The sequence below is a fragment of the Leucoraja erinacea genome, chromosome 18 (assembly GCF_028641065.1).
Source record: "Leucoraja erinacea ecotype New England chromosome 18, Leri_hhj_1, whole genome shotgun sequence".
Taxonomy (NCBI): domain Eukaryota; kingdom Metazoa; phylum Chordata; class Chondrichthyes; order Rajiformes; family Rajidae; genus Leucoraja; species Leucoraja erinaceus.
Window position 1 is genome coordinate 22,972,366 of NC_073394.1, and position 27,207 is coordinate 22,999,572.

At 43.8% G+C, this 27,207-nt stretch overlaps 2 protein-coding genes across 3 annotated transcripts in view; one reads left to right on the forward strand and one right to left on the reverse strand.

Annotated features, from left to right (window-relative positions):
- Positions 1-14,828, reverse strand: part of fads2 (fatty acid desaturase 2) — a 59,960-nt gene extending 45,132 nt beyond the window's left edge. The window contains exon 1 of one of the 2 annotated variants that reach the window (XM_055649564.1): positions 14,724-14,828. In XM_055649564.1, the coding sequence (XP_055505539.1) occupies positions 14,724-14,768 (45 nt within the window). In that variant the 5' untranslated portion in view covers positions 14,769-14,828. Of the gene's footprint in view, positions 1-5,337; positions 6,052-14,723 lie in introns of those variants that run through there. The other variant, XM_055649563.1, reaches the window with a different exon arrangement.
- Positions 14,829-14,999: 171 nt separating this feature from the next.
- LOC129705772 (acyl-CoA (8-3)-desaturase-like) overlaps positions 15,000-27,207 on the forward strand; it is a 33,243-nt gene continuing 21,035 nt past the window's right edge. Inside the window, exons 1-4 of the mRNA XM_055649566.1 lie at positions 15,000-15,351; positions 23,111-23,221; positions 25,415-25,612; positions 26,451-26,552. Coding sequence (XP_055505541.1) covers positions 15,169-15,351; positions 23,111-23,221; positions 25,415-25,612; positions 26,451-26,552 — 594 coding nt within the window. The 5' untranslated portion in view covers positions 15,000-15,168. The remainder of the gene's footprint in view (positions 15,352-23,110; positions 23,222-25,414; positions 25,613-26,450; positions 26,553-27,207) is intronic.

Genomic DNA, 27,207 nt, shown 5'->3' on the forward strand with positions numbered 1-27,207 from the left:
CTTCCTCGGACTGACTTTGAGACCCACCACGGGGCGTGGACTTAACATTGGAGTCGATCCCTTGCCTGGGATCGCTCCAACCACAGCCTGCGGACTTTACCATTATGAGCTCGCAGTCTCGGGAGAGGCCGAGTCAGGAAGCTCCAACGACACAGAGGCTCGACCAGCCCCGACGCGGGGTTCAATCGCCCGGCACGGGGGAGCTGGCATCCCCCTGATGCAGGAACTGATCGGCCCGATGAGGAGGGCCAAAACGCTGCTGGCTACAGGAGTCAAGATCGTCCCATCAACGGAGGGCTCCAGGTGAGCAAAGAAGGGAAGAGATTTGAACTTTTTGTTTCACCTTCCATCACAGTGAGGAATGTGGAGGAGTCACTGTGGTGGATGTTTATGTTCAAATGTATTTTGTGTGTTCCGTTGCTTTTTATTTGTATGGCTGACTTGGCAAATGAAATTCCTCTAATGTTGCAAAACGTACTTGGCTAATAAAGTATTATTGTGATTGTTATTGCTTGTGATAGCACCCGAGGTCAGGATCGAACCCTGATCTCATGTACTGTGAGATGCTATTAGAACATCTGTTTGCTTTCCTTGTTTAAACAGCCTGGTCTTGGGCACAACTGTGAAACTGTTGAAGAGTGTAGATGAAACACAAGATCACAATGGTAAATAATGAATAGGATAGGCGCGGATTTCACACGGATATAATAGGAATGATAAAATCCACAGGTGACGAGATAATAGTGTTAATTTGCACTGATGCACTTGGGCGAGATACCCTGGATAAGATAGTATTCTGTAAATGATACTACTGGACAGGAGTAGAAGACCAAAGGAGTCCCAGGAGATTCATAAAGGCTTGAAGGTAAGAGGATGAGTTGATAAGGTAATTAGAAAGCATATGGCATAGTTGGCTTTCGTTTAGTCTAGTTTTAGAGGTACAGTATGGAAATAGGCCCTTCAGCTCACCATGTTCACATCGATCATTGATCACCCGTTCACACTAGTTCTATGTTATTCCACTTTCACATTCACATCCTGCACACTCGGGGCAATTTACAGAAGCCAAATGACCTACAAGCCCACATGTCTTTGGGATGTGGAATGAAACTGGAGCACCCAGAGGAAACCCACCTAGTCACAGGTAGAATGTGCAAACTCCACACAGACAGTACCCGAGGTCTCTGGCGCTGTGAGGGAGCAGCACTACCAGCTGCGCCAGTGCCGCCCTGGATTCTTTGAACCCGACTGTGGAATCATGAAAATAAACAGTTATTTCAGAGGGTCTGTCAGACTTGAATTGCTAAATGGCCTCCCACTGAAGGATTCCATCACTCTCTGCAATACAACATCCACCAGCACAACGGCACAGCACTTTGTGCAGCAATAGAGTTGCTGCCTTCAGTGCCAGAGACCCAAGTTCAATCTGGATAATGGGCGCTGTCTGTACGGAGTTTGTACGTTCTTCCTGTGATCTCCTGCCGATCCGTTTTTTTCCACATTCCAAAAGACGCATAGGTTTTTAGGTTAATTGGCTTCTGTAAATTGTAAATTGTCCCTAGCGTGTAGGATAGTGCCACTGTATGGGGTGATCGCTGGTTGGCGCAGGTTCAGTGGGCCGAGGGGCCTGTGTCTACGCTGTATCTCTAAAGTTTAAAGTCATTGCCTCAGCTGCAATGAACTAACGGCATGGGACAGAGACCTGCTTAGCAACTGTGACACACTTACCCGTGAATTTATCAAGGGCAGCTTCAAAAGAAGATTTAACAGCTCACTGAAAACCACCAGCGCAGTGACAGTATCATTCAGTTTGGGTAATTGCACCGTGAAGTTCAGGGCCAGGGTCCCTACGTCATCACTTCATCTGAAGAGCCAGGACAGAAGCTGAATCAGTTCAATCACTGGGCAAACAATCTACTTCATTTGCCTGTAATTTACCAGCTGACCTTCTGTTTTCGTCTGCCCGTATTATGCCCCAACTGGGTTACATGTGCTGCGGTTTCACTGATGACTCACACTATTATCTAACCAAATGCATCTCATTGCAGGGTAATGGGATACAATTTTTCACACCCTGCTGTTGCAAGATTCCAATCCATAACAATTAGAGCATTCTATAGAGAACACAAAGCATTGTACAAAACTGAGTCAATCCTTTTGAGAAATCTCGGATAAGTTTAGTTTTGTTTGGTTTACTGTCATGTGAAAAGCTTTTTGTTGCATGCTAACCAGTCAGCGGAAAGACTACACATGATCACAATTGAGCCGTCCACAGTGTATGGGACTTTTAGTGCAAGATGAGTCCAGTAAAGTCTGATTGCCTGATTACTTGAAGTGGCTTATGAAAATACCTCTGCTCCTGTCGGGCAGAAGATACAGAAACTTGAAAGCATGCACCACCAGACTCAGAAACAACTTCTCTAATGGGAGCTCCAGTTTCCTCCCACATCCCAAAGATGTGCAGATTTGTAGCTTAATTGGTTTCTGTAAATTATTCCTAGTGTGTAGGATAGAACTAGTGTATGGGTGATTGTTGGTCGGTGTGGACGTGGTGGGCCAAAGACCCCGTTTCAACACTGTATCTCCAAACTGAAGTAAATTAAACTAAACTAAACCAAACCTCTGTTATCAGGCTTCCGACCAGTCCTTCCATAAACTAGGGTACTGTCCGATTTACCTCTACCCAATTAAGGACATTGTACTTTGTCTATGGAACTGGTACACTACAATGCTGAGAACTATATTCTGCACTCTGTATCTTCCCCTTTGCTTTACCTATTGTACTTGAATTTGGCTTGATTGTATTTATTTGTATTATTATCTGATCGGTTTGAATAGCATGCAAAACACAGCTCATCAACCTCATTGAAGGAAAGCAAATAAATTGCAACATCTACCAAAATTGCCCAGCAAATTACTGAACTCTGAAGCAATACAATACAATTTAAAAATCCAATCTCTACCTTTGAGCAACAGATGTCATTAGTGGAAAATGTAAATAAATTGGGAAGAAGGCATGGGAGGAGGCGACTCAAGAACTGTTCAGGCAATTGGAGATCAGATTGAAACAGATGAGCAGATGATGTTTTGGGTCGGGACCCTTCGATTGCAAACTTTTCTACATCGAAGCTTCAAAATTCACAACTCTTTATCTTTTTGAGCTCACACCTGTCTTTTCATCTCTGTTCAACAATCTGCCTATCACCTCACCTATATTCACCTATTACCGGACATGTTTTATCCTACCCCTCCTCTTTTCCAGCTTTCTTTCCTACCTTCCCCCCCTCCCACCCATCCAATCAGTCTGAAGAAGGGTCCCAAAATGTCCCCTATCCATGTCCTCCAGATATGCTGCCTGACCTGCTGAGTTACTCCAGCACTTTGGGTTTTTACTTTTCTATGTTCTTTGTTCTTATCATCTGATTTTACCAAACACTAAAAAAGATTAAACATCCCTGCAATGAACCAAACATAAAATCTGACGAATGAAGTACAACTCAGTAGTATGTTTACACCAAAGATTGACACCAAATGCTACAGTACCTCAGTGGGTCAGGCAGCATCTCTGGAGAAAAGTAAGAAGTGATATTTCGGGTCGAAGGGTCTGAAGAAGGGTCTCGACCCAAAACGCCACATATTCCTTTTCTCCAGAGATACTGCCATCCTGGCTGAGTTACTCTAGTACTCAGTAGTACATGAGCTGAGAGCATTGCACTAACATTTAATAATAGGACTGTATCCATTGCAGAGTCTATTCATCACAACATGTACTCTTGGGTAAACAGGGCACACAAGTACAACAGTATTTCAACAAATCAATTCATAAAAGGGAGATTGCATCATATCCCACAAAGGCTCGCTGCCAAATACGTGTATAATCCAGTTCCAAGTTTACAATGAACTGCCTAATCTCAGCCAAGGATCAGATTGTAACAATCTGCAGAACTCCCAAATCCTGATCAATATTAAGCTACATGTGTAGTCCGTTAGATGTTGGTTGGGTATACGAGACGTACCATTTCCTACAGATGAAGAGCTTGGAAAACACATAGAGTCTAAGTCCACATTGAACATGAACATCTGACAGACATCAATGGAGCCACATCCAACTAAACAGGCAGCAAGTTCAGAAGGGAGTGAGGTTCATGTGAGAGGGAGCAGAATTAGGTCATCCGGCCAATCATGTCTACTCCGCCATTCAATCATGGCTGATCTATCTTTCCGTCTCTACGCCATTTTCCTGCCTTCTCCCAATAACCACACACACCTGTACTAATCAAGAACCTATCAATGTCTGCCTTAAAAATATCAATTAGCCTCCACAGCCTTCTGTGGCAATGAATACCACTGATTCATCAACCTTTGACTAAAGAAATGTCTCCTCATCTCCTTCCTAAAGGTATGTCCTTTTATTCTGAGGCTATGGCCTCTGGTCCTAGACTTTCCTATTGGTGGAAACATCCACTCTATTCAGGCCAGAATTGGACAACATTTAAAAATATGGTGATTTTGAAATAATTTACACATTTCTGATTATTATCACGAATCTACTTCAAGGAAACTTCAATTGTGTTAATATAGTATATCAGTACAAATAATACTTTTATCCATTGAATCAAGTGGTACGTTAAATGGTAAGTCGTTGCCAGAACTGAGTAGGACAATTTCTGTTCTTCATATAAAATAGGATTTCAGCAATTTCCAGATGCATTCTAAAGCAGAATGAATTCACGTACCGCCCACTGAATAATGGTGGCTGGAATTTTTTTTTATCGTATGGTAGGTACACCCCGGTTTTCCTAGATTACAGTGGGTATTTTAGAAACTGCAATCTACCAACATTTCCATGCACGTTTTGAGAAAACCACAGTCATTGCTTAGTCGATTTTGTTTAATTATATATTTTAAAACGAGCCGGTTTCCTAATGATATTTTATCTTTCACAGTAGCAATTTAGTATCTAGACGTGGACCAGGTCTGGAGTTGTACAGCGGACAGCAGCGCTGCACAAATGCCACAGATCCAGATGACCGAGAGTAACTCCGCATTTCTTGAACTCGAGTAACCTTGAACCTTTGCCAATAAAAAAAAGCCGGTGTTAACCCCCGAGCAAGAATTCCATATCAATAATTCATCCCAAATAAATTTGCAGAACAATTTTCACCGACAAGGCGCTGTGGGTGGGGGAGAGGGGGTTTACACACGCGCTGTAATTTTTTGGAAAGACTATTAATGTTCTCAAACTCGTCTGTTACGAACGGCACGAATGCATCACACCATCACTGGATGCCTTTAATTTACAGGCGCTCCGATTCTCTACGAAGGCGGTTTCCTTACCGTTGCATCTTCGCCGGCATAATGACTGATAACCCGAACCCCTCCCGGGTGTTTGAGCGCCCAGTTGGTGATGTTGTATACTTTCCTATCAATCACAAGCCACTGGTCCGTCCTGCTATTGTGCTTCTCAATCTCGTCCCACGTGTAAAGGGGTACTTTCTTCTCGAATTCCTCTTCTTCTTTTTTCTCTCCGCCTTTCCCCATGCCTGTCTGTATGTCTCTGTCTCTGCCTGTCTGTCTGTCTGTGTCTCTCTCTCTCCTTCACGTTATTCCCTCTCTCTACCTGTCCTCTTTGCTTTAGCGTTTCATCTTATATTTCCAACCCGCCCAGCAACATCCTACAAGAATTAACCATCGAATTAACCATTAATACGATGCTGTAACCTAGGTGATCAGCAGAGTTTCTGCACCAATCAAGTGGCGGTGTCACAGCTCTCGTCTGCAGGCATTGGTTCAATGCTGATCTTTCGAACGAGTTGGGGGCTGATACTTCCCTAAGAGTTTGCAAGAGAACCTCAGTCCAACGAGATGACGGCGGCGAGGAGTTCCTCCACTGTGTTGCCCAACTTTGCCCAATCTTCTCAATAGCGTCGATTTCTGTCTTCCTCCTTTTGAATCGGGCACAGAGGGACGTTTCACAGACAGGGAGGGGTCAGATGTTGCCAGACTCGCTGCCCCGGGACTCTGTAGAGGCGGGGTTCCTCCTCGCAGTCTTACCCAACTATGAAAGAACTGCAGATTCCGGTTAACGCACAAAAGGGGACACGGGAGTGTCCGGAGTAACTCAACGGGTCAGGCTGGAGAACGTGAATGGGGTTAAAGAAGGAACTGCAGATGTTGGAAAATCGAAGGTACACAAAAATGCTGGAGAAACTCAGCGGGTGCAGCAGCATCTATGGAGCGAAGGAGATAGGCAACGTTTCGGGCCCGAAACGTTGCCTATCTCCTTCGCTCCATAGATGCTGCTGCACCCGCTGAGTTTCTCCAGCATTTTTGTGAGGGGACATGAAATGGGGACGGGTCTCGACCCGAAACGCCACCCATTCCTACTCTCCAGAGATGCTGCCTGTCCCGCGGAGTTATTCCAGCAATTTGTGTCTATCTTATGGATAAGGGGACGTTCCGGGTCGGGACCCAACTTCAGACCCGACTCTGTTTCATTCAGTCTGAAGAAGGGTCCTGTCCCGAAACTTTGCCTGTTCATTCCTCCACATAATTATTTTTCTATCTCTGTCTCGTCCACTCCCCTGACATCAGTTTGAAGAAGGGTCTCGACCCGAAATGTCACCCATTCCTTTTCTCCGGAGATGCTGCCCGTTCCGCTGAGTTACTCCAGCATTTTATGTCTACCTTCGATTGAAACCGGCATCCGCAGTTCTTTCCTCCACATATGTTGAATGATCCGCTGAGTTCCTCAAGCGCCCACAGTGCATTCTGAGCCCCACTGCGCCCGAGGTGCGGGATCGATCCTGGCCTCGGGTGCTGTCTGTGTGGAGTTTGCATGTTCTCCCCTGTTTCCTCCATGTGATCCGGTTCCCCCTCACAACCCAAAGACGTTTATAGGTTAATTTGGCTCGGTAAATGACCCTATGGAGGTAGTGAATGCGAAAGTGAGATAGCATAGTGTGAGCGGGTGATCGATGGTCAGCGTGGGCCGAAGGGTCTGTTTCCATGCTGTACCTCTCATCTAACCACTTTGTGTTATCTTTAACATTCCAGCATCTGCAGTTCCTCGTGTCTCCATAGGTTATGCTAATACAGTAGTATTAGACAGACTTACTGAGGAACACATCTGCCTGAACTGTTCTCCCTTCGCCGACGTTAATCCAACTCATATCACCTTACTACAAAATGCTTCGTAAAATGATTAAAATTCCATGGATATTTTGAGGAAAACCATGTCTCTTTTTGTTTAGAAATTGTCTGTTGGTGAAACGTTTTTCATTGTGAAACTGAGGTGTACAGCTCAGGAAATAAAGGAACCACATGCCGATTTAGCTTCACATTTCTCTCCTCCTCTCCTTATCTGACACCCCTTTGGCTCCTTTCCATCTCTAGTTCACCCATCTGCCAATGAAACCCCTCTCACCTGTATCCACCTATCACTTGCCAGCATTTGTCCCGCCTCATCTTTCTTCCAGCTTTCTCTCTCCCTACTACAAATTGTCCGAAGAAGGGTCCAGGCCCAATATGTCATCTGCCCATTCCCTTTACATATATATGCTGCTTGACCTGCTGAATTGCACCAGCACTTTAGGTCTCTTTTATGTAAAGGAGCATCTTCAGTTCCTTGTATCTCCTTTAGAACCCCATTTAACCAAGAGTGTTTTATTATCATAAGTCCTGAAAACAGAACAAATGAATTCTTACTTGCTGCAGCACAACAGGTTGCAAATACTGTACTCAATAGATAATGTAGGTCAGGCAGCATCTGTGAAGGAATGGGTAGGTGATGTTTTGGGTTATAACCCTTCTTCAAACTGATTGTAGTAGAGAGCTGGAAGAGAGGTGGGACCTGGACAAAGTCCCAGGCAAGTGATAGATGAACTTTGGGGTGTTGTTTCATAAAGGAATGCCTGACCTGCTGAGTTCCTCCAAAACTTTATTTTTAGCACAATATTCCAACACCTGCAGTTCCTGAAGCATTTATCCTCCTGATTCAATCTGATCTCCAATTGCCTGAACATTTCTTGAGTCACCTCCTCTCATCCTTTATTTTCAATTTAGTTACATTTTCCACTGGTGACATGTCTGAATCAATCTGACGTAGGGTCCCGACCCTCCAGGGATAACCATAAGACACAGGAGCAGAATTAGGCCATTTGACCAGTCAAGTCTGCCTGGAGGCTGCCTGACCCACTGAGTTCCCCCAGCAGTTTGTATTTTTTCTTCAGCATAATGGAATTCTGTGCCGGGGTAACGAGAAAGAGAAACAATAGAATAAGATGGTGCGACACTGTGGTGCAATGGTAGAACTGCTGCCTTACAGCGCCAAGGACCAGGTTCGATCCTGACTATGGGTGCTGTCTATACAGGGTTTGCACGTACTCCCTGTGACCACATGGGTTTTCTCCAGGTGCTCCAGTTTCCTCCAACACTTCAAAGGTGTTCAGGTTTATAGGTTAATTGGCTTTGGTAAATGTTGAAAATTGTCCCTAGGGTGTCGTATAGTGTTAATGTAATTCTGTCCATTCCCTCCACAGATGCTGCCTGACCCACAGAGTTTCTCCACCACTTAGTGTTTTCCTAAGGATGGGAATGATTTGGCAGAGAGAGAGGGATTTCAGGTTATAACAGACCTGCAGCAGGTTGGCAAGCAGCAGCTGAAATGAAGTGAATTAAAACGTTCGTCAGCGTTCTCTTGCCAATGATTTGTTACACAGTGGCATTATTATTTCTCAGCTCCTGGCATTTAAGCACAATAATATAATCTTTCAGCAAAGTATCTTAAACAACTAATCAAAGTTGCAATTTTGTATTTGAATAGATGGTCTGTTCTTTTGAGTTAAAGAGATACGAAGAGTCAGGAGCACAAGCAAATCTAATTGTTAACGTGGCCTAGCACGGGCACAGAATGTAGTTAATCAAGTTGACGTCTGTATGGGAGCGTGCAGAGGATGACAGTGAGTAAAACAGGCTTGCACCAGGAATATCTTAGTTTAGTTTGGAGATCCAGCATGGAAGCAGGTCCTTTGCCCTCCTGAGTCTTCGCTGATAGAACTAATTCTCACTAGTTCTGTGTTATCCCTATTCTAACTTTTTTAGGGTGGCATGGTGGCGTAGCAATAGAGTTACTGACTCACAGTGCCAGTGACCCGGGTTCAATCCTGACTACAGGTGCTGTCTGTATGGAGATTGTACATTTTCCTTGTGACCGTGTGGGTTTTCTCTGGGTGCTCCGGTTTCCTCCTACACTCCAAAGACGTACGGGTTTGTAGGTTAATGAGTTTAAACAAAAAAAAAAGATTTTTGATGCTGCAATTGTATGTAGTGCGTAGATCCGATGGCCAATTGCAATGTTCCACTCTTTGCTTTAATCTCAATGTGTATCATTGTTACCACATTATCAACAACATAAGGTCATCTACCACTCTTCACTCTTTCTAGTCTTGAAGTCCTCTATCAAGTCCGCAGTAACTCGAACCATTTCTTCTTCTCCCAGCTCCTGTCGGGCAGAAGATACAGAATCGTGAAAATGCACACCATCAGACTCGGGAAACAGCTTCTTCCCCACTGTTATCAGGCTTCCGAGCGGTCCTTCCATAAGTTAGGGTCCTGTCCCCATTAAGGACATTGGACGTTGTCTCTGGAACTGGTTTGCTCCAACACTGAGAACTATATTCTGCAGTCCTTTTTCTCTACCCATTGTACTTGAGTTTGCATTTATATACATTATTATCTGATTTGTTTGGATAGCATGCAAAACAACGTTTCTCACTGTATCTCGGTACACGGAACAATAATAAATCTAAACCTAAACCTAATTTATTCTTCTTTAATCACGGGTTTTACACTATCAAGTTCCCACTATAATAATAATTTAACTTCCTCATTTATACATGAAAATCACGAAATTGTTGGTAACATAAAACCAGAAAATGCAAAACATTCAGCAGGTCTGTCACATTTATGGAAAGAGATGTTAATATTTCAGGCCGGATTCTGTTGTTATTATCTTTTTCATTTCTTTTTACATGCTGTCTATAATGTCTGTTTGGGATTTGAATTGGACAAAATTAAGTTTATAAGAGATAGGAGCAGAATTAGGCCATTCGGCCCATCAGGTCTACTCTGCCATTTGATCTCAATCCCATTCTCCTGCCTTCTTCCCGTAACCTTTAACATGCTTAGTGTACTGCGTACTTTAAAGTGTGCGGCCTTATATACCTCCAGAAGATAATTAGTAATTCACTACATTAAAATGTTTCTCTTTGGATGGATCACATCATGTAACTCAAAACAGAAACTTTGTTTCAAATGTAACTTTCACTGTTTGTTAAATGAAAAAAAGGGCAGAAATTGATTTTGAAAAATTATACAAAGTGCTAAAATGTAACATTTATCTCTGAACTTAGAGAAAGGGTAAATTGAAGTTGAGAATTTCATAACAGAAATGTTAGTCATCTTTTGTAAACATTCCCTCTTCTATGTATTGGAAAAGGTGGGAAAAAGGTGGAAAAAAAAATAGAAGCCAACAGAATCTTAGAAATGTGTGTAAGGAAGAGAATAAATTTAGCTTAATCAACCTCCTGAACATCATTTCAACCACATCAAATGAAATTCCACAATGATTAGGCTTGGAAGTCTAGAAAACCACTGATAAAAGTCTACATTAAAGTTACAACATTAGCTCTGGATGATCGATAACACTCGCGACAAAGACTGGGCAAGAAGAAAACCAGTGAGTCTTTGTCACATTGTGAAAATCTGGTGGATAAAAAACTGACAGTGCATCCGTCCGGCAGCTGGCAAAGTGAGTGAAAGGGAACAAGTTAGAACATAGTGCCCATGTATAAGGATGGAATCTGTGGCTTGTCATTGTGCAGAATGTTCTGTAGCCCTTACCCTCTGACTGATGGTGTGCCTCATATGTGCTGGAAGATTAATACTAACACTAGATGGGTAGATGGTTCTCCAAGGATTGTCATCTTGTCGTGGTGGAGAAGCTTGTGTGGACCTGAGATCCTGAGAGCGATGCCGTCTGGAACTATGCTCCTGGTAGGGCCACCCATGGCGGTAAGGTCGAAGGGGAGGTCTCTGCCAAAGAGCAATCCAACTAAGACCTCAACGGTGGAACAGGCGGAAGACGATGGCTGACCTTAGTGGAGCATCAGAACGGCGGGGAAGGCAGATGAAGGCTGCAGCAGAAAAGGGTCTCCGATCGTCTTGGACTTCATGCCATTGGATTCTGACCCAGATCTGTCAAGGACCGTGGGGTGGCTGTCTGTGCTCCCCACATTAAACAAAGTCACCCACAACCGTCCTCCATATAGGGAATAGCACCCTAAGGGCACCATGGTCAGCCATGGCCGAAGGGGGCCTAAGAAGAAATGGGTAGACGGTCTGTTCTGGATGTGTGGGTGTGAGTGGTCCCCTTTAATCCGAGACCGGAGCTAAGAGCTGAACCAAACAAACTAGATTTTTATATTTTATCTACTAACACTTTTATACATTTATACTAATGTTAGTAGCATGATTAACATGATGTTTATAATAGTTCTGGAAGTCACTCTTTGAACACAAATGGATGTGTATAATACATTTGTATAAACATTCTACTTGGCATTTCAGGTTTATTTTAATGTTCATGTCCACAATATAATTAAGAGCAAATACCTTACGATTACCGTACATTATGTGTGCTACTGTCCCGAACAGTAAATTCCAGGCTCTAATTTTAAAAAGAAATTGTAAAAATATTATGTGCATGAAGGAACTGGAGATGCTGGGTTATACTCAAGATAAACACCAAGAGCTGGAGTGACTTGGCGGGTCAGGCAACGCCTCTGGAAAAAAACCATAGGCGACATTTCGGGTCGGAACCCTTCTTCCAAAGCTAAAGATATAATTTTTTCTGCATTTATGGGTAACTACAACTCAGTTTTTTTGTATTCAGAGCCCAATAGTCCCTACTTCACTGTTCCATGTTAACACCGTTTCTCATTCAACTCCCATGTCCTTGCTAAAAACAAAATAATAATTATTATAGAACTACTAATTAATTGTATTCTAGTTCCAGACAGAGGACGTCTGAGTTGGAGCCCGTAAAATAACACATTTGCTATAATTTTTGGGTTTGGAACTCATTAAAATATAGTATTAGCAGATGGTATTTTAATCTTATGACAATCAGGTATCATTATTTCACCCATTAAAGAATCACTAAAATATGACCTTCCACCAAAACGATCCATCTTAAAGTTGCCTCCCTGAAAGAGTCATCATGAAGGATAGAAAATAAGAGGTTAGACATACATTTAATGTTTAGATTTAGGTTTATTATTACCATGTGTACTGAGTTACAATGAAAAGATTGTTTTGCATGCTAATCAACCAAATCAGATATACATAAATACAGTCAAGCCAAATTCAAAAGTGCATTAGGTAGATTAAAGTGAAAGATGCAAAGTGCAAAAATATAGTTCTCAGCATTGTAGTGCATTAGTCCTTGAAACAAAGTCTAATGTTCATGATGGGGTCAAAGTGATTCAGATAATACCTTAGCTTATGGAAGAATTGTTCGGAAGACTGATAACAGAGGAAAATAAGCTGTCCTGAGTCTGGTGGTGCGCACTTTCAAGCTTTTGTACCTTCTCCCTGATGGAAATGCGGGGACGAAGGAAGAACCGGAGTGGGAAATGGCTTTGATTATGATGCTTGCCTTTTTCAAGGCATTGTGAAATGGAGATGGAGTCAATGGTGGGAAGGCTGCTCTGAGCGATGGACTGGGCTATATTCACAACCATGTTCCTAGATTTAAGTTCATGACACAATCCAAATCCAATAAATGCTAGCAAGACCAAACCATACAAAACAACACTTCTCAAGTTGGTAACATAAGAGATGGCAGATGCTGGAACCTTGAAGAAAATCAAAGTGCTCTGATAACTCAGCAGCTCCTCCAGCACTTTGTCATTTGTTCAAAAAGTCTTAGATTGCAGGTTCAAGATGAACGAGTTGGTCAGTGACAATGTCAACATTGAACATGACTTAGTTCCCTTGAGTTGGGAAGGATTGGGGAAGTAGACCGTGTTCTTGTTTGTGGTTTTTATTTAGGAGGGTAAAGGCAGGAATAGGCGTAATAGTGATTATTGTCACAGTTCAATACTCTGTCTCAGACCTGAGTGAGTATTCCTCTGGAGATAGAAATGAAATGGATCAAAGTCTGGATGGGACACTTTATAAAATAGAAATTCTGGATTGGCCCATTGCAGAGAATATGAAGTTTATTAGACTGAATGGAAAGGGTTAATGCCAGCATGAAGATTTCCAGCTTAAAATTCCGTTGGGGACTGGTAGTCACTAGTTCTTGGCTATAGCCTCCACTTTCTATCAGAGTAGAGAAAGTCCACCAGTCTTTAGAACAGGCTGGTATTTAAGCTGGGAATCCCTAAAGGGGAAACAGAGAAAGTAGTAAGAGCAAACAAGTAAATGGGCAGGAAAGGTTTGGAGGGACGCGGCCAAATGCAGGCCAATGGGACTAGCATAGATTGGGCATCTTGGTTAGCATAAATGAGTTGGGCCAAAGGGCCTGTTTCTGTGCTGTATGATTCTATGAGCAGACCCTTCAGCCCTAGGGGGCAGTTTTACCATTTAGTGTGATCATATCTGATCATCCAACTCACTATCCAGATCCTACCTTGTAACCAAGCTGTCATTTGGTTTGGAGTGGGGGCGATTTTCAGCTGCTCCACTTTCCAAATCTGGCAAAAAATGTTATCAGGTGTCTAGGAAGCTACATGCCCTTCAAAGTAATTCTAAATTGAAACATGTTACCACGTTTGCAGTCTGGGACATAAAGGCAATATTTGTTTTGTGGAAATAGAATTATCCTGCAGATAACGTCAAAAAGGCAGACATCAACAAGGACCCACACCCTCTTCTCCCCTATCCCATCAGGTGTGAACATTCCAGATCCATGGAGTTTCTTCCCAGCTGTTATCAGGCAACTGATTCATCCCACCACAACCAGAGAACAGTGCTGAACTATCATCTACCTCTTTGGTGCCTCTCGGACTATCATTGATCGGACTTTGCTAGCTTTATCGTGCACTAAACGTTATTCACTTATCGTGTATCTATACGTTGTAAATGGCTCGATTGTAATCATGTATTGGCTTTGTGCCTCGGTACAAGTGACAATAGACTAAACTGACATGAACTTATGAATGAGGACTTGTCAATTTGGCTGGTCTGTACGTGGAGGAGTTTAAAAGAATGAGAGCTGACCTTATGAAAATTGTAACATAGCGAGGGACCTTGACAGGATATATTTTGATAAAGACTGTAGGTGCTGGAATCTGGACCAAAACACAAAGTGCTGCAGGAACTCGGCAGGCCAGGCATCTGGAGTAGAGGGAATGGCCCGGCAGTGATCTACAGCCAGAGATTGTCTCCCTCTTTCACCTCCAGGTTTACACCACGTGCAGCCTCGAAATACAATTCTGAGTCGACAACTTTCTTTCCCCGTAGATATGAACAAAATTCGAGACCCTCCCGAAACATCACCCATTCCTTCCCTCCAGAGATGCTGCCTGTCCCGCTGAGTTACTCCAGTACATGAGCTGAGAGCATCGTACTCTAACGGCTTAAACTAGCATCTACAGTTCCTTCCTAAACTCTCCACCCACCCACCACATTTCTCCTCCCCGTTTCTTTGCTTTCACCTGACTAAATCTGCCGAGGTTGGTGTGAATGATCCAACCCCGCATTCCAGCCGCTCACCGCGTCCCGACATCGACGCCCTCGACGGCTGCCTGAGCCCATCTGATGTCCACACAACCGCCAATGAGCGAGCAGCCCTTGGCCGCCTGAGCGGAGTAGACGTTACAACTGACCAATAGCAACCAGTCTCCGGGTAGTTCTTGCCCCCCTCCCTCCCATCGACCAATCACACAGGGGGGGATAACTTGAATAGTCCGCCAATAGGGAAGAAGAAATGAGTGCAATGGGAGCCGCCCTTGGCTTCAGGTCAGGGCTTGTCCGCCGACTGATGCTGGATGTGCTCCTGAAGTTGGGGCGAAGGGCAGAGCCGAGGGGATGGCGGGGAAACGAAGCCCGGCCCGGGAGTGAGGGTGGAGACATCTACTGCCCCGGGCTCCTCTCCAAGTGATGGGCTCCAGTGAGCAGCGTGGCGGCCGGCGGGTTTTCACCTGGGACGAGGTGCAGAGACACTGCGGCCGCACCGACCGCTGGCTGGTCATCCGCAGGAAGGTCTATGATATCAGCGAGTTCAGCAAGAGGCATCCGGGAGGCGCCCGGCTAATCGGGCACTACGCAGGGCAGGACGCCACGGTAAGAGGGGCATCTATCTCCTCCTTCCCTCTCGTTCCTGGCCAAAGCCCTGGCGCTCATGACGTTTATTGATCAATACTGAAAGAGAGAAAAATGTCACTCGCCACTGAACAGCGATCACATCGTTAACGTGGAATAGTACAGCTCAGGATCAGGCCCTTCGGCCCACAATGTCTGTGCTGAGCATGATGCAAGGTTAAACCAATCATTGTTTATGCCTGCACGTGGTCCATTTCCCTCAAGAACAATCGTGTGGTTTAGCAGTCTGTAGAACTTCAGTCTGAAGAAAGGCATCGACGTCTCTTTTTCTCCAGATATGTTGCCTGACCTGTTGAGTTACTTCAGCATTTTCTGTCTAACTTCGGTGTGAACTGCATCTGTAGTTCATTCCTACACAGTAATTTAGTTTAGTTTATTATTGTCATGTGTACAAAGTGTGCAATGAAAAGCGATTTAGTTCTGTGCTATCCAGTCAGCAAGACTATACATGATTACAATCAAGCTGTCCCCAGTGTACAGATACAGGATAGAGAAAGTTGGAGATCACGTATGAAATGCATCACTTTGTTGAACATTTCAAATGTTAGTGGTTGATAAATCAAGCAAGATGACCAAATTGTAGGGTAGGAACTACAGAAATCAATTATTGCATCTAGTTATCATCGTTGTTGGTTGAACAAATGTGATAATTAACATTCCCAGATGAATAATTTTAGTTTAATTTCATTTATTATTGTCACATGTACCGAGGTACAATGAAAAGCATTTTTGTTACATGCTATCCAGTCAGCAAGACTATGCATGGTTACAATCAAGCCGCCCCCAGTGTACAGATACAGGATAAAAGGGGTAACAAGATAGTGCAAGATAAAGTCCAGTAAACTCCAATTAAGGATATTTCGAGGGTCTCCAATGAGGAAGATGGTATGTCACGACTGCTCTCTAGTTGGTGATAAGATGGTTCGGTTGCCTGATAACAGCTGGGAAGAAGCTGTCCCTGAAACAGGTGGTGTGCATTTTCACATATTTGTACCTGCTGCCGATGGGAGAAGGACGAAATGGGAGTGACTGAGGATGAGACTCATCCTTGATTATGCTGGTGGCCTTGCTGAGTATAGCACAGTATTCCTTCAGTCTATGCTGAACATAATGCCAATTTGAATTATTTTCTTCTGCCTGCTCATGATCCATATCCCTACATATCCATGTGCCTATTTAAAATCCCCTTAAATGCCACTATTGTATCTGCCTCCACCACTACTCCTGGCAGTGCATTCCAGGCATCCACCATTCTCTGTAAAAAAAAAAAACTGACCCCACTCATCTACTTTAAACTTTGCCCCTTTTCCCTTCATGCTATGCCCTCTCGTCCTTGATATTTCCACCCCTGTAAAAAAAGTTCCAGATGTTACTTTACCTATGCCTCTCGTTACTTTATATTCTTCCAACAAGTGTTTTTACAGTTTGGCTATATTAACTTGTGAGTAAGTAATCTTTTGTAAATCGGCCTTGGGTACTGCCTGTGTGGAGTTTGCACAATCTCCCTGTGACCCCATAGGTTTCCTCTAGGTTTCTTCCCACATCCTGTGTGTGTAGGTTCATTGGTGTCCTCCAGTACTCCGACACCTTCCCAATGTCCAAGTTTGGAAGATCATGCCAAATTGTCTCTTCCTTCTCTCAGCATCCTCAGGGGATATGGGGAGAAGGCAGGCACGGGTTATTGATAGGGGACGATCAGCCATGGTCACAATGAATAGCGGTGCTGGATCGAAGGGCCAAATGGCCTCCTCCTGCACCTATTTTCTATGTTTCTATGTACCCTATCTAGAGGCGTTGATTGTTTCTCTTTCCACAGCCACTACCTGACCAGCTGAACTTTTCCATCCTGTTTGTTGCTGTCGTTGTCATCCGTCCATCTACGAGAGATGATGTTGTCTTACTTGGAGAGGGGACGTTTCATCTGTAGTTGCATCTCCTGCTGCGGCTGAGTAGGCCTATCCTTGACAGGCAGACCCTCCCACAGCTTCCACAAGTCTCTTGCCATTGGATTGGGGATTGTGTTGCTGTAGCTGTTGTCCCATTGTGTGTGTGGTGCTGGTGCTTGGCCTCCAGGCTGTGATGATGCTTCATACCCGCCTGGAGGTCCTTAATCCACCTCCCCCGGTCCTCAGCAGCCGATTCCCAGTTGTCAGTGCTAAGGTTAAAATTTGTTATATCTCTTTTAATCATATCCTTGCAGCAAAACTTTGTCCAAACCATTTGTGAGAAAATAAGGAATAACAAACAGGAGTAGACTATTTCACACCTCAAGCCTGTTCTGCCATTCAATAAGATCATTGTTGATGTTGTCCTAGTGCCTGTTCTCTATAATTTCCAGCTCACCTTTCGACCAAAAATCTATCTATTTAACAATTCAGCTTCCAGAACTCTGACGTAGATAACTCCATATATACACAACCCTCTGAGATAAAGAATTTCTTACCTCATCTGCGTCTTAATTAGTGGATGCCTTTATTCTGAAAATACATCCCTTAGTTTAGATTCCCCATAATGGGAAAACATTCATATCAAAATCTACAGACAATGTTTCAGGTCTTGAAGATGGTTCATAACCCCAAATATCATCCATTCATGCTCTCCATAGATGCTGCCTGACCCACCGAGTTCCTCCAGCACTTTGTATCTTTCCCAAGAATCTAGCATTTGCAGTCTTTTGTATCTCTATCAAAATGTATCGTGCCAAACCTCCTCACAGCCATACATTTCAATAAGGTCACCTCTCATTCTTCTAAAACCCTCCAACCAAATTAACACGGTCCCCATTCATCAAACACTGCATCCTCTGGTCAGTGTGGCAAACTTTCCTTGAACTAGTTTCAATACCATTGGACAGGTACAGGTATAGGAAAGGTTTAGAGGGATATGGGCCAAACACGGACATCTCACCCACCTCCCTTTTTCCTGAGAATGTCGCAGACGCCTCGTCCTTGATAAGCAAACAGCACGTTTTGATATTTGCCGTTTTTCGCTCTCACACTATCTGCTAACATACTCGCCTACACTCAGTCCGCATCTCCCAGTTGCAAACATTTTAACTCCCCTTCCCATTCTGACTTTTCTGTCCTGGGTCTCCTCCACTGCCACACACAAATAGGACGAGCAGCACCTCATATTTCGCTTGGACAGCCTACAATCCAGCAGTGTGAATATTGCTTTCTCTAATTTCAAGTAACCCTTGCATTCCTTCTCTACCCTTCCCTCCCCCACCTTAGTCATCCTGCTAGGGTGGGGAAGGGAAGGGGAGAGTATTCCTTTGTTAGTGCCTCTTCCACAGTCAACAATGACCCACCTATCTTGGGTCATTGGTGTTGGCTCCGATTTGTACCTTTTCACACCTATAGTTTCCTTCTCCCCTGACTCTCAGTCTGAAGAAGGGCCTCGATCCAAAACATCACCTATTCTTTTTTTTGCTGCCGGACCCGCTGAGTTACTCCAACATTTTTTGTGTCTATCTTTGGTGTAAACCAGCATCGCCCGTTCCTTCCTATTCATTTCTCCCTTGTTAGGCTTTATCCTACTCTGTCTTTTAATTGATCAATAGTCAGTGCTGGTTGGTTGAATTGTTAGAGAACTTGTATTCAACAATCGGGAAAATATGTTATTGATCAGTAATTAGAGAGTGATTACAAAATTAACTAAAAAAAGATTGCTGATCATCAACAGATTCATAGTCCGAAATACTTGTATTTGGAGAACATAGAACAGAACAACACTGGAACAGGTCCTTCGGCCCACAATGTTCATGGTGAACATGATGGAAGATAAACAAATCTCATCTGCCTGCACTTGATCTCATCTCCAAACCCTCAATTTCCTGCATATCCATGTGAAATTATTGATCAATTGTTAGATCAATTATTAAATTATTTCTGAGTGGTTCTTCACTGATAATTGTGCAGTTTGGAGATTGACACTAATTTTCAAATGATTACTGAGAAATTGTCAAAAGATTTGTGTTCAGTAAATAGAGATTATTGATCAAATAGATCTATGGTTACTTAGTGGTGATCAGAAATAATGGACAGTTATCAGGATGAAAGGTGCCAAATGCATATCAGTAATTGGAGAAATCAATTTACCTGAAATTACTAAAAGATTTTTGACATACAATTTTAGATACAATTGTTCAAAAGTTAGAGTTTGCTAATTAATATGAATAAGTTAACTCTAAGAGGGATTCTGATGATCACAACAATTCATAGTTGCAGTCCAATCCCCCCAAAGATTAGTTTAGTTTAGAGATACAGCGCGGAAACAGGGCCTTCCGCGCCGACCAGCGATTGGTGCACATTTACCAAGCCAATTATCCTACAAACCTGTACGTCTTTGAAGTGTGGGAGGAAACCAAAGGTCTCGGAGAAAACCCACGCGGGTCACGGGGAGAACATACAAACTCCGTACAGACAGCACTCGTAAATCTAGTAATCTGTACAGGAAAACCGAATCAATAATCCAAGAAGTAGAAAATTAAATTCTGTATTGTTCGTCTTTCATGCATTTTGTTTTGTTTAATATTAAACATAAAAACTGATAACAATAGGTTGCATGTTCTGCAATGTTGTGGACTTCCTCAGATGGGTAAGTCGCATGCCCTATACCAAGCCTATAGTCCCTTTGTTGTAACATAAAATAATCTTTAACATAATCCAAATAAAAGTAAGCAAATCGGGACAAACATTTACAGAAACCTAAGCAGAAATTTTAAAGTCCAAATTAACATCCTTCATAAAAGTAATTTTGCCCTAAGCCAGTTCCACCCACAAAATGGATGACCAAAATAACCAGTTTCTACTGTTTAAAGAGCCTCCTAATAGTACGCATTTTAAGAGTTCAATGATAAACATCCATCTTGTTAAGCAAAAATTAATGTGTATTCATTAAATCAGTAAGTTGTTCACTTACAGTATTTGTTCAATTAAAATCGTTACTTAACCCACAGGGTTCATGCTCTGACTCTTTGCCTCTACCCCCATTACAAATGTGCAAGTGGATCAAATTTGTTTGTCCTGGTCATGAGATCTGTGTGCATTTAGCTATGCACTGATTCAATAGTGGACTTCTGAATTGTCCCTCATTGTGTCATTGTCGCTAATTCTCTGTGTTGCCATGGTTGTGACTTGTCACTAATTTCCTCAGTCCATTGTGTTTCCTGCAGTTGGTTCAGATTAAACTACACATTCATTGGGTAGCAGTACAACTATATGATTGGCAGTTCCCATGTTTCAGATTCTTCATAATGAAATGCTGAAGATATTTAAAAAAGACCCAAAGAGTTGGAATATCTCAGAGTGTCAGGCAGCATCGCTGGAGAACATGGATAGGTGACGTCTTGGGTCAGGAAACCTCTTCAGACATATGTTTCGGTTTGGGACCCTTCTTCAGACTGGAGATACTAGAGCCATTTATATTATTATAGTCATACAGCATGGAAACAGGCCCTTTGACCCAACTTGCCTACACCAACCAGCATGTTTCATCAACACTAGTCCCATTTGCCTCCCATTGACCCATACCCATCTAAACCTATCCTATCCATGTACCTGTCCAAATGTTTCCTAAACTTTGCAATACTACCTACCTCAACTACCTCTTCCAGGAACTCATTCCATATACCCACCACCCTCTGTGTGGAAATGTTACCCCTCAGGTTCCTATTAAATCTTTCACTCCTTACCTTAAACCTATGTCCTCTAATACTTGATCCCCTACTTTAGGCAAGAGTCTCTGTGTATCTACCCAATCTATTCCTCCATGATTTTGTACACCTCTATAAGATCACCCCTCATCCTCTTGAACCAAGGAATAGAATCCTAGCCTTCCTCAACCTCTCCCTATAGCTTATGCCCTCGAGTCCTGGAAACATCCTTGTAACTCTTCCCATAAAGCAATTGTTTAAAGAATCTCCAAATGATCAACTCCACAGCTAGGTATCATCTGGCCATCTGACTTTAGCAGATCTGACGATTAACAGTCCTAAACAGGGTAACTGCAGCCTTGTGTGAAAATCCATTATTGCTCAAATGCACCATAGTCTTGTTTTGAGTATTGTTTGGGGACAAATTTGAGCGGGGCATTAGTAGGTGGAATTTAATCTGGCAAGTGCAAAGTCATGTATATTTTGGGAGGTTAAATAAACGTGGGGTATATCTGTCATTTGCTACCAGAGGAGATGATGGACTCGGATACAATCACTATGTTCAAGAGACATTTAGATAGACAACAAGATTTTATGTTACTTTCCACTAAACAAACAATTAGGTTGCATGTTCTTCAATTTTATAGACTTGCTCAGATGGATAATGTCCATACCCTATACTGAGGCTGCGGTTTCTTTATCTAGAGTACTTTTAAAAGAATCCAAACTGGGCAGTACAGTGCTCAGCGGTAGAGTTGCTACCTCACAGCACCAGAGACCCATTTGGTCCTGACTACAGGTGCTGTCTGTACGGAGTTTGTGCATTCTCCCCGTGACCACATGGGTTTTCCCCGGGTGCTCTGGTTTCCACCCATACTCCAAAGACGTACAGGTTTGTAGTTTAATTGACTTTGGTAAGCTGTAAAATTCTTCCTAGTATATAGGAGAGTGTTAGTATACTGGATGATCATTGGTCGGCGTGGACTCGCTACAGGATGATGGGCCTGTTTCTGCACTGTATTTGTAAACTAAAGTAAAGTCTAAAGTTTTGGTTACAAATAAAATTAGTCAGATCTGTGCTAAAGTTCATAGAAACTCAAGCTTAAGTTATGTCAAGTGCAAATCAACTTCATACAATATATTAAAGTAATTTTGCCCTAAACCAGTTCCCTCCACATGATGGGCTACTAATATAAAGTGATGTTCCACACATTGCTGCTGTTTAAAGGGTCTCTCAATAGTGGGCAATGCATGGAAGGATATGGACCAAATACAGGCAAATTACATTAGTGTAGAAGGGCAACAAGATCAACATGGATGGGATGGGCCAAATGGCTCATTCTATGCTGTACAACTCTCTGACTCTCAATCCCAGTGAAATCAGCCTGCTCTATCAATGCAGTCACTGCACAAATTGTGCAACAGGGACAAATTGTGCAACAGGATCACCGCCCTTCTCATTGTTGTTGGGAACACATAATTGCAGCTCTTAACTGGGCTGATCCACCACTGATACTCAGTTACAGTTTATGCTGTTTCTTTGTTCTCTTGATATGGGCCAATGTTCCTTAGTTCCTTTTTCTATCCAAGGACAGCTCTCACCTCACTAGGGTGGCGCAGTGGCACAGTGGTAGAGTTGCTGCTTTACAGCGCCTGAGACCCTGGTTCGATCCTGACTACCGGCGCTGACTCTACGGTGTGTTTACTCCCACATTCCAAAGATGTGCAGGTTTGTAGGTTAATTGGCTTCAGTAAAACTAAATTATCCCAAGTGTGTAGCATGAGGATACAGAGTGCTGGATTAACTCAGCGGGTCAGGCAGCATTTCTGGAGAATATGGATAGGTGGACTCACTCATTTTTTGTCAACCAGCATCTGCAGTTTGTACACAGTATCTTCAAAAGATCTTTTTTTACCTTTGGGCGCAGTTCTGGGTGATCAGGCCTGGGTTTCTCTATTTAAATAAATACAGCTTTTGATGAATTTTTGTTATTAAATTGCTAATTGCACAACAATAACTGTAATAAAGTCCTATTAGGATAACAGTAGGTCTCTTCATTTTAGGACCCATTTACAGCCTTCCATGTTGATAAGACACTGGTGAACAAGTACCTCAACTCCCTGCTGATTGGAGAACTTGCACCTGACCAGCCCAGTTCAGAATCATGGAAAAACGTGAGTACTTTCTCCAGTCAATGTTCTGTAGGACATATAGTTCATAAGTTATAGGAGAAGAAGAAGGCCATTCGAACCAACAAGTCTACTCCACCAGACAATCATCGCTGTTCTATCTTTCCATCTCAGCCTCATTCTCCTGCCTAATCCCCATAACCCCTAAAGGGGCTGTCCCACTGAGGCGACCTAATCCGCGAGTTCAGAAGAGTGTCTTCGACCTTCAAGCTCGAGGGCGCTCGCCTGGAAAACCTTGAGCTGGATCGACCGTCCGCATTGAAACCGCGAGCTGGATCGACTAACTGCGCACGCGCACACACACACACACAAACACATTGCAAAGGTGGGGGCCAGGGAAAGTGGGGGGAGCGCTGTCTGAAATTCACACCCACGATGAGAAAGACGGCTGCACAGTAACAATAAGTCCTTTAGAGAGTGCGGAGAGGGGGGGGGAGAAGGCGGGGGAGACACTTTTAAGAAGTCAGACAACGTTTAATAGATTTAGCGGGCATTTTACCTACTGGTCGGTTTCCCTTGGTCCTGAAAACTCCAATGAGCCAATCAAAATGCCAAGTCAGTGAAGGGAACTGCCTTCGGCTGCCCTCGACTGCCTGTAACTAAATAGCGATTCCACTGCGCTACGAGTTAAAAAGAACCATGCCAACCAAATTTTACTCGCAGAAAATGTTTCAACATGTTGAAAAATTTTCCACGACCTAGCTGAGGCCGCGAGTATTCGGGAACTCCCCTCGAGCATGAAGGAGAGTTCCAGTGACCTCCTAGGACCATGTGTCGACCATGCTGCGAGTTTTAAGTCGAGGGCAAACTCACCTGAACTCGCGGATTAGGTCGCCGCAGTGGGACAGCCCCTTGACACCCGTGTTAATCAAGAATCTGCCAATCTCCATCTTAACAATATACTGTACATTGACGACCTCCACACCCGTCTATGGCAATGAATTCCTCAGATTCACCACCCTCTGTCCAAGTAAATTACTCCTCATCTCCATTCTAAAGATACGTCCTTTTATTCTGAGGCTGTGCTTCAGGTCCTAGACTCTCACATTCATGGAAACATCATCTCCACACCCACTCCATTCAGACCTTTCACTATTCGATAAGTTTCAATGAGGTTGCCCCGCACCTATAGAACATAGAACTGTACTGTTCACAGGTCATAGTCAGCTGGGCTGTGAGCTGATGGTCACAGAGTGAGCTGAGCCTTACCCTGACAACCACCCTCCACCAACAGTGCATGGAACCGTGCTGTCCTGCAGACAATGCCCGTTCTATCGGGACCTGCTGCGAGTCTGCCACTTGGTTGCCAGCAACCGGGGCCTCCCTCCACCAGAGAAGGCGACGGCCCAGTCGTGAGAGCGGCCGGCCCTTGTCCCGCCCCACCGGGTGTTGTGGAAGCTCGAACGTGTGCAGTACTTGCGGCTGAGCATACCTCAAATCAGCCGGAAGTGCTTGTTGGACCCAGGCGCTGAATTAATTCTCAGGAGCCGGTCCCACACAACATGAGCTGCCTTTCCTCGACACCCTTCATCTCCCACCGAGACGCAAGTAAGTGTCTCCTGTTCGGGCTTCTCCTCCACACCCTGCACTTCCTCGCCCTGTCCACTGTCCGGACACTAAGTGGCAGTCGGTGTTGCCTTTTGGTCTCCCAGTGGGGGTCTCTCTACGCATGGATTCTCCCCCTCTACATCGGGGACCTGGGGTGGAGGGTACTGCACCAAGGAGCCCCTTGCAACCTGTTTCCCTCGTGGTTCACAGACTCGCCAGCCGCCTGCCACTTTTACGGGCTGGAAGAGTCTGTGTACCACGTGTATATGGAGTGTGTGAGGTTGCAGCCCCTGTTCCAACATCTAAAGGGGCTGCTCCTTGCCTTCTGGCTGAACTTCACACCCACCATCCTCATCTTTGGACACCCTGTGCGTTGGGGAGAGGGTAGGGTCGAAGATGTCCTGGTTGTGTTGCTCCAGGGCCTGGCCAAGCTGGCCATCCACGAGTCACTGCGCCAGGTGGAAGAGCCGGCTGCCTGCCCCTTTCCCGGGGTTACGCCTGCGCCCGGGTGGTACTTGAGACGACTACGCGCTGTCCACGGGCACTTTGGGGGATTTCCGATTTTATTTCACACTGGCAGATTTTTTGTCTGTGATTCTAATCACCTTTTGCATCTTTTGTATCTTTCAGGTACAGGTGATAGAGGATTTCAGAGACCTGCGTGCTGCTGTGGAAAAGACAGACCTCCTTCAGCCGAATAAGTTGTTCTTTGCCGGACACCTGGCTCACATCCTGCTCCTTGAACTGGCAGCCTGGCTCTCCCTTTGGTACTTTGGTGCCTCTCTCTTCCCCTTTCTGATCAGCTTAGTTCTGCTGAGCACTGTGCAGGTGGGTTTACACTTCGATGGTGCACAATTAGATGAATTTTTCCTGCAGTTGGCAAGTTAGCTGGAGTTTGAATTGCTTGTAATAGACTACATTACTCAGTCTGACTGATCTACATCGTTTGATTTTTATAAAGTTCTTGCAGCTATGATTCATGGTGACCTCTGTTACTGAGTGAGCCATGATAAACTATATTTACTCCTTTAAACTGGAGGACTAGTGGAACGGATTAGATGGTCAGTAGACATCTGGTTAGGCTTCTGAACACAAGATGTATATTGTACTAATATTGTACTAATAACTTTAAATGGGGCTATTCTAGGCAGAAGACACTGAATCAGTTTGAACAATAATCTCGGATACAGTGAGATATCTTTTAACTTCCCTACATCATTGAAGTGCCATAGTGATCATATACCAGTGCGACTCTGACATGCCAAGGTAAAGTGGATGGCCTTGTTGCAACTAATTGTTTGGGCGGTCACAGTAGTGCAGCGGTAGAGTTGCTGCCTTACAGCGCCAGAGACCCGAGTTCGATCCTTACTACGGGTGCTGTCATGTATGGAGTTTGTACATTCTCCCTGTGACCGTGTGGGTTTTCTCCGGATGTTCTAGTTTCCTCCCACTCTCCAAAGACGTGCAGGTTTGTAGGTTAATTGGCTTCAGTAAAATTGTAAATTGTCCCTAGTGTGTAGGATAGTGGTAGTGTATGGGGTGATCACTGGTTGGCATGGACTCGGTGGGCCGAAGTGCTTGTTTCCACGCTATATCTCTAAAGTCTAAAGGCCTCTTCAGTACGTTTGGCACCTAACTGTAAAACTCCCCTATGATTTGTTCGCAGGCACAGGGTGGATGGTTACAGCATGACTTTGGACATCTCTCCGTGTTCAGCAAATCGAAGTGGAACCACCTGGTGCACAAATTTATTATTGGTCACCTGAAGGTGGGTAACATTGTATGTGGAGGCCATTTCACCGTTTTGTTGCTTGTTTACCACGACACAGCAAGAGGTTATTCACACCATCAGGTCCATATTGGCTCCCAGCAGAGCAACACCATGTGTCCTATTTCCTAGTAGCCTTGCAACTTATCACCCCTCACATACCCTGAAACGAATAAAACATAGAAGAGTACAGCACGGGAACAGACCCTTCAGCACACACTGTCTCTTCCAAACATGATGCCAAGTTAAATTAATCTCCTCTTCCTGCACATAATCCAGATACCTCCACACCCTGCATATCCACTTGCCTATTGAAAAACATCTTAAATGCCATTATCGTATCTGCCTCCACCACCACCCCTGGTAGTGAGTTTCAGTGATTCTTTGTCACCTATCAAGAGACAAGTGCCAAAAATGTTTAATTATCATATGTACCGAAAAAGGAACAATTATTCTAGCGTCATAATGGTACTCATAGATAACAGCATAACTGTTTAACAGGAAAAAAAACCAATAAGTTAAAACATTCACTATTAAAATGTGAAAAAAATCTATATTATTGCAAAAATCCAAAATCCTTGATCCAACCAAGACATTTGTAGTTCCTAGTTTAATTAGTTTTTGGAGTGTTCAATAGCCTGAACACCAAGGGGTA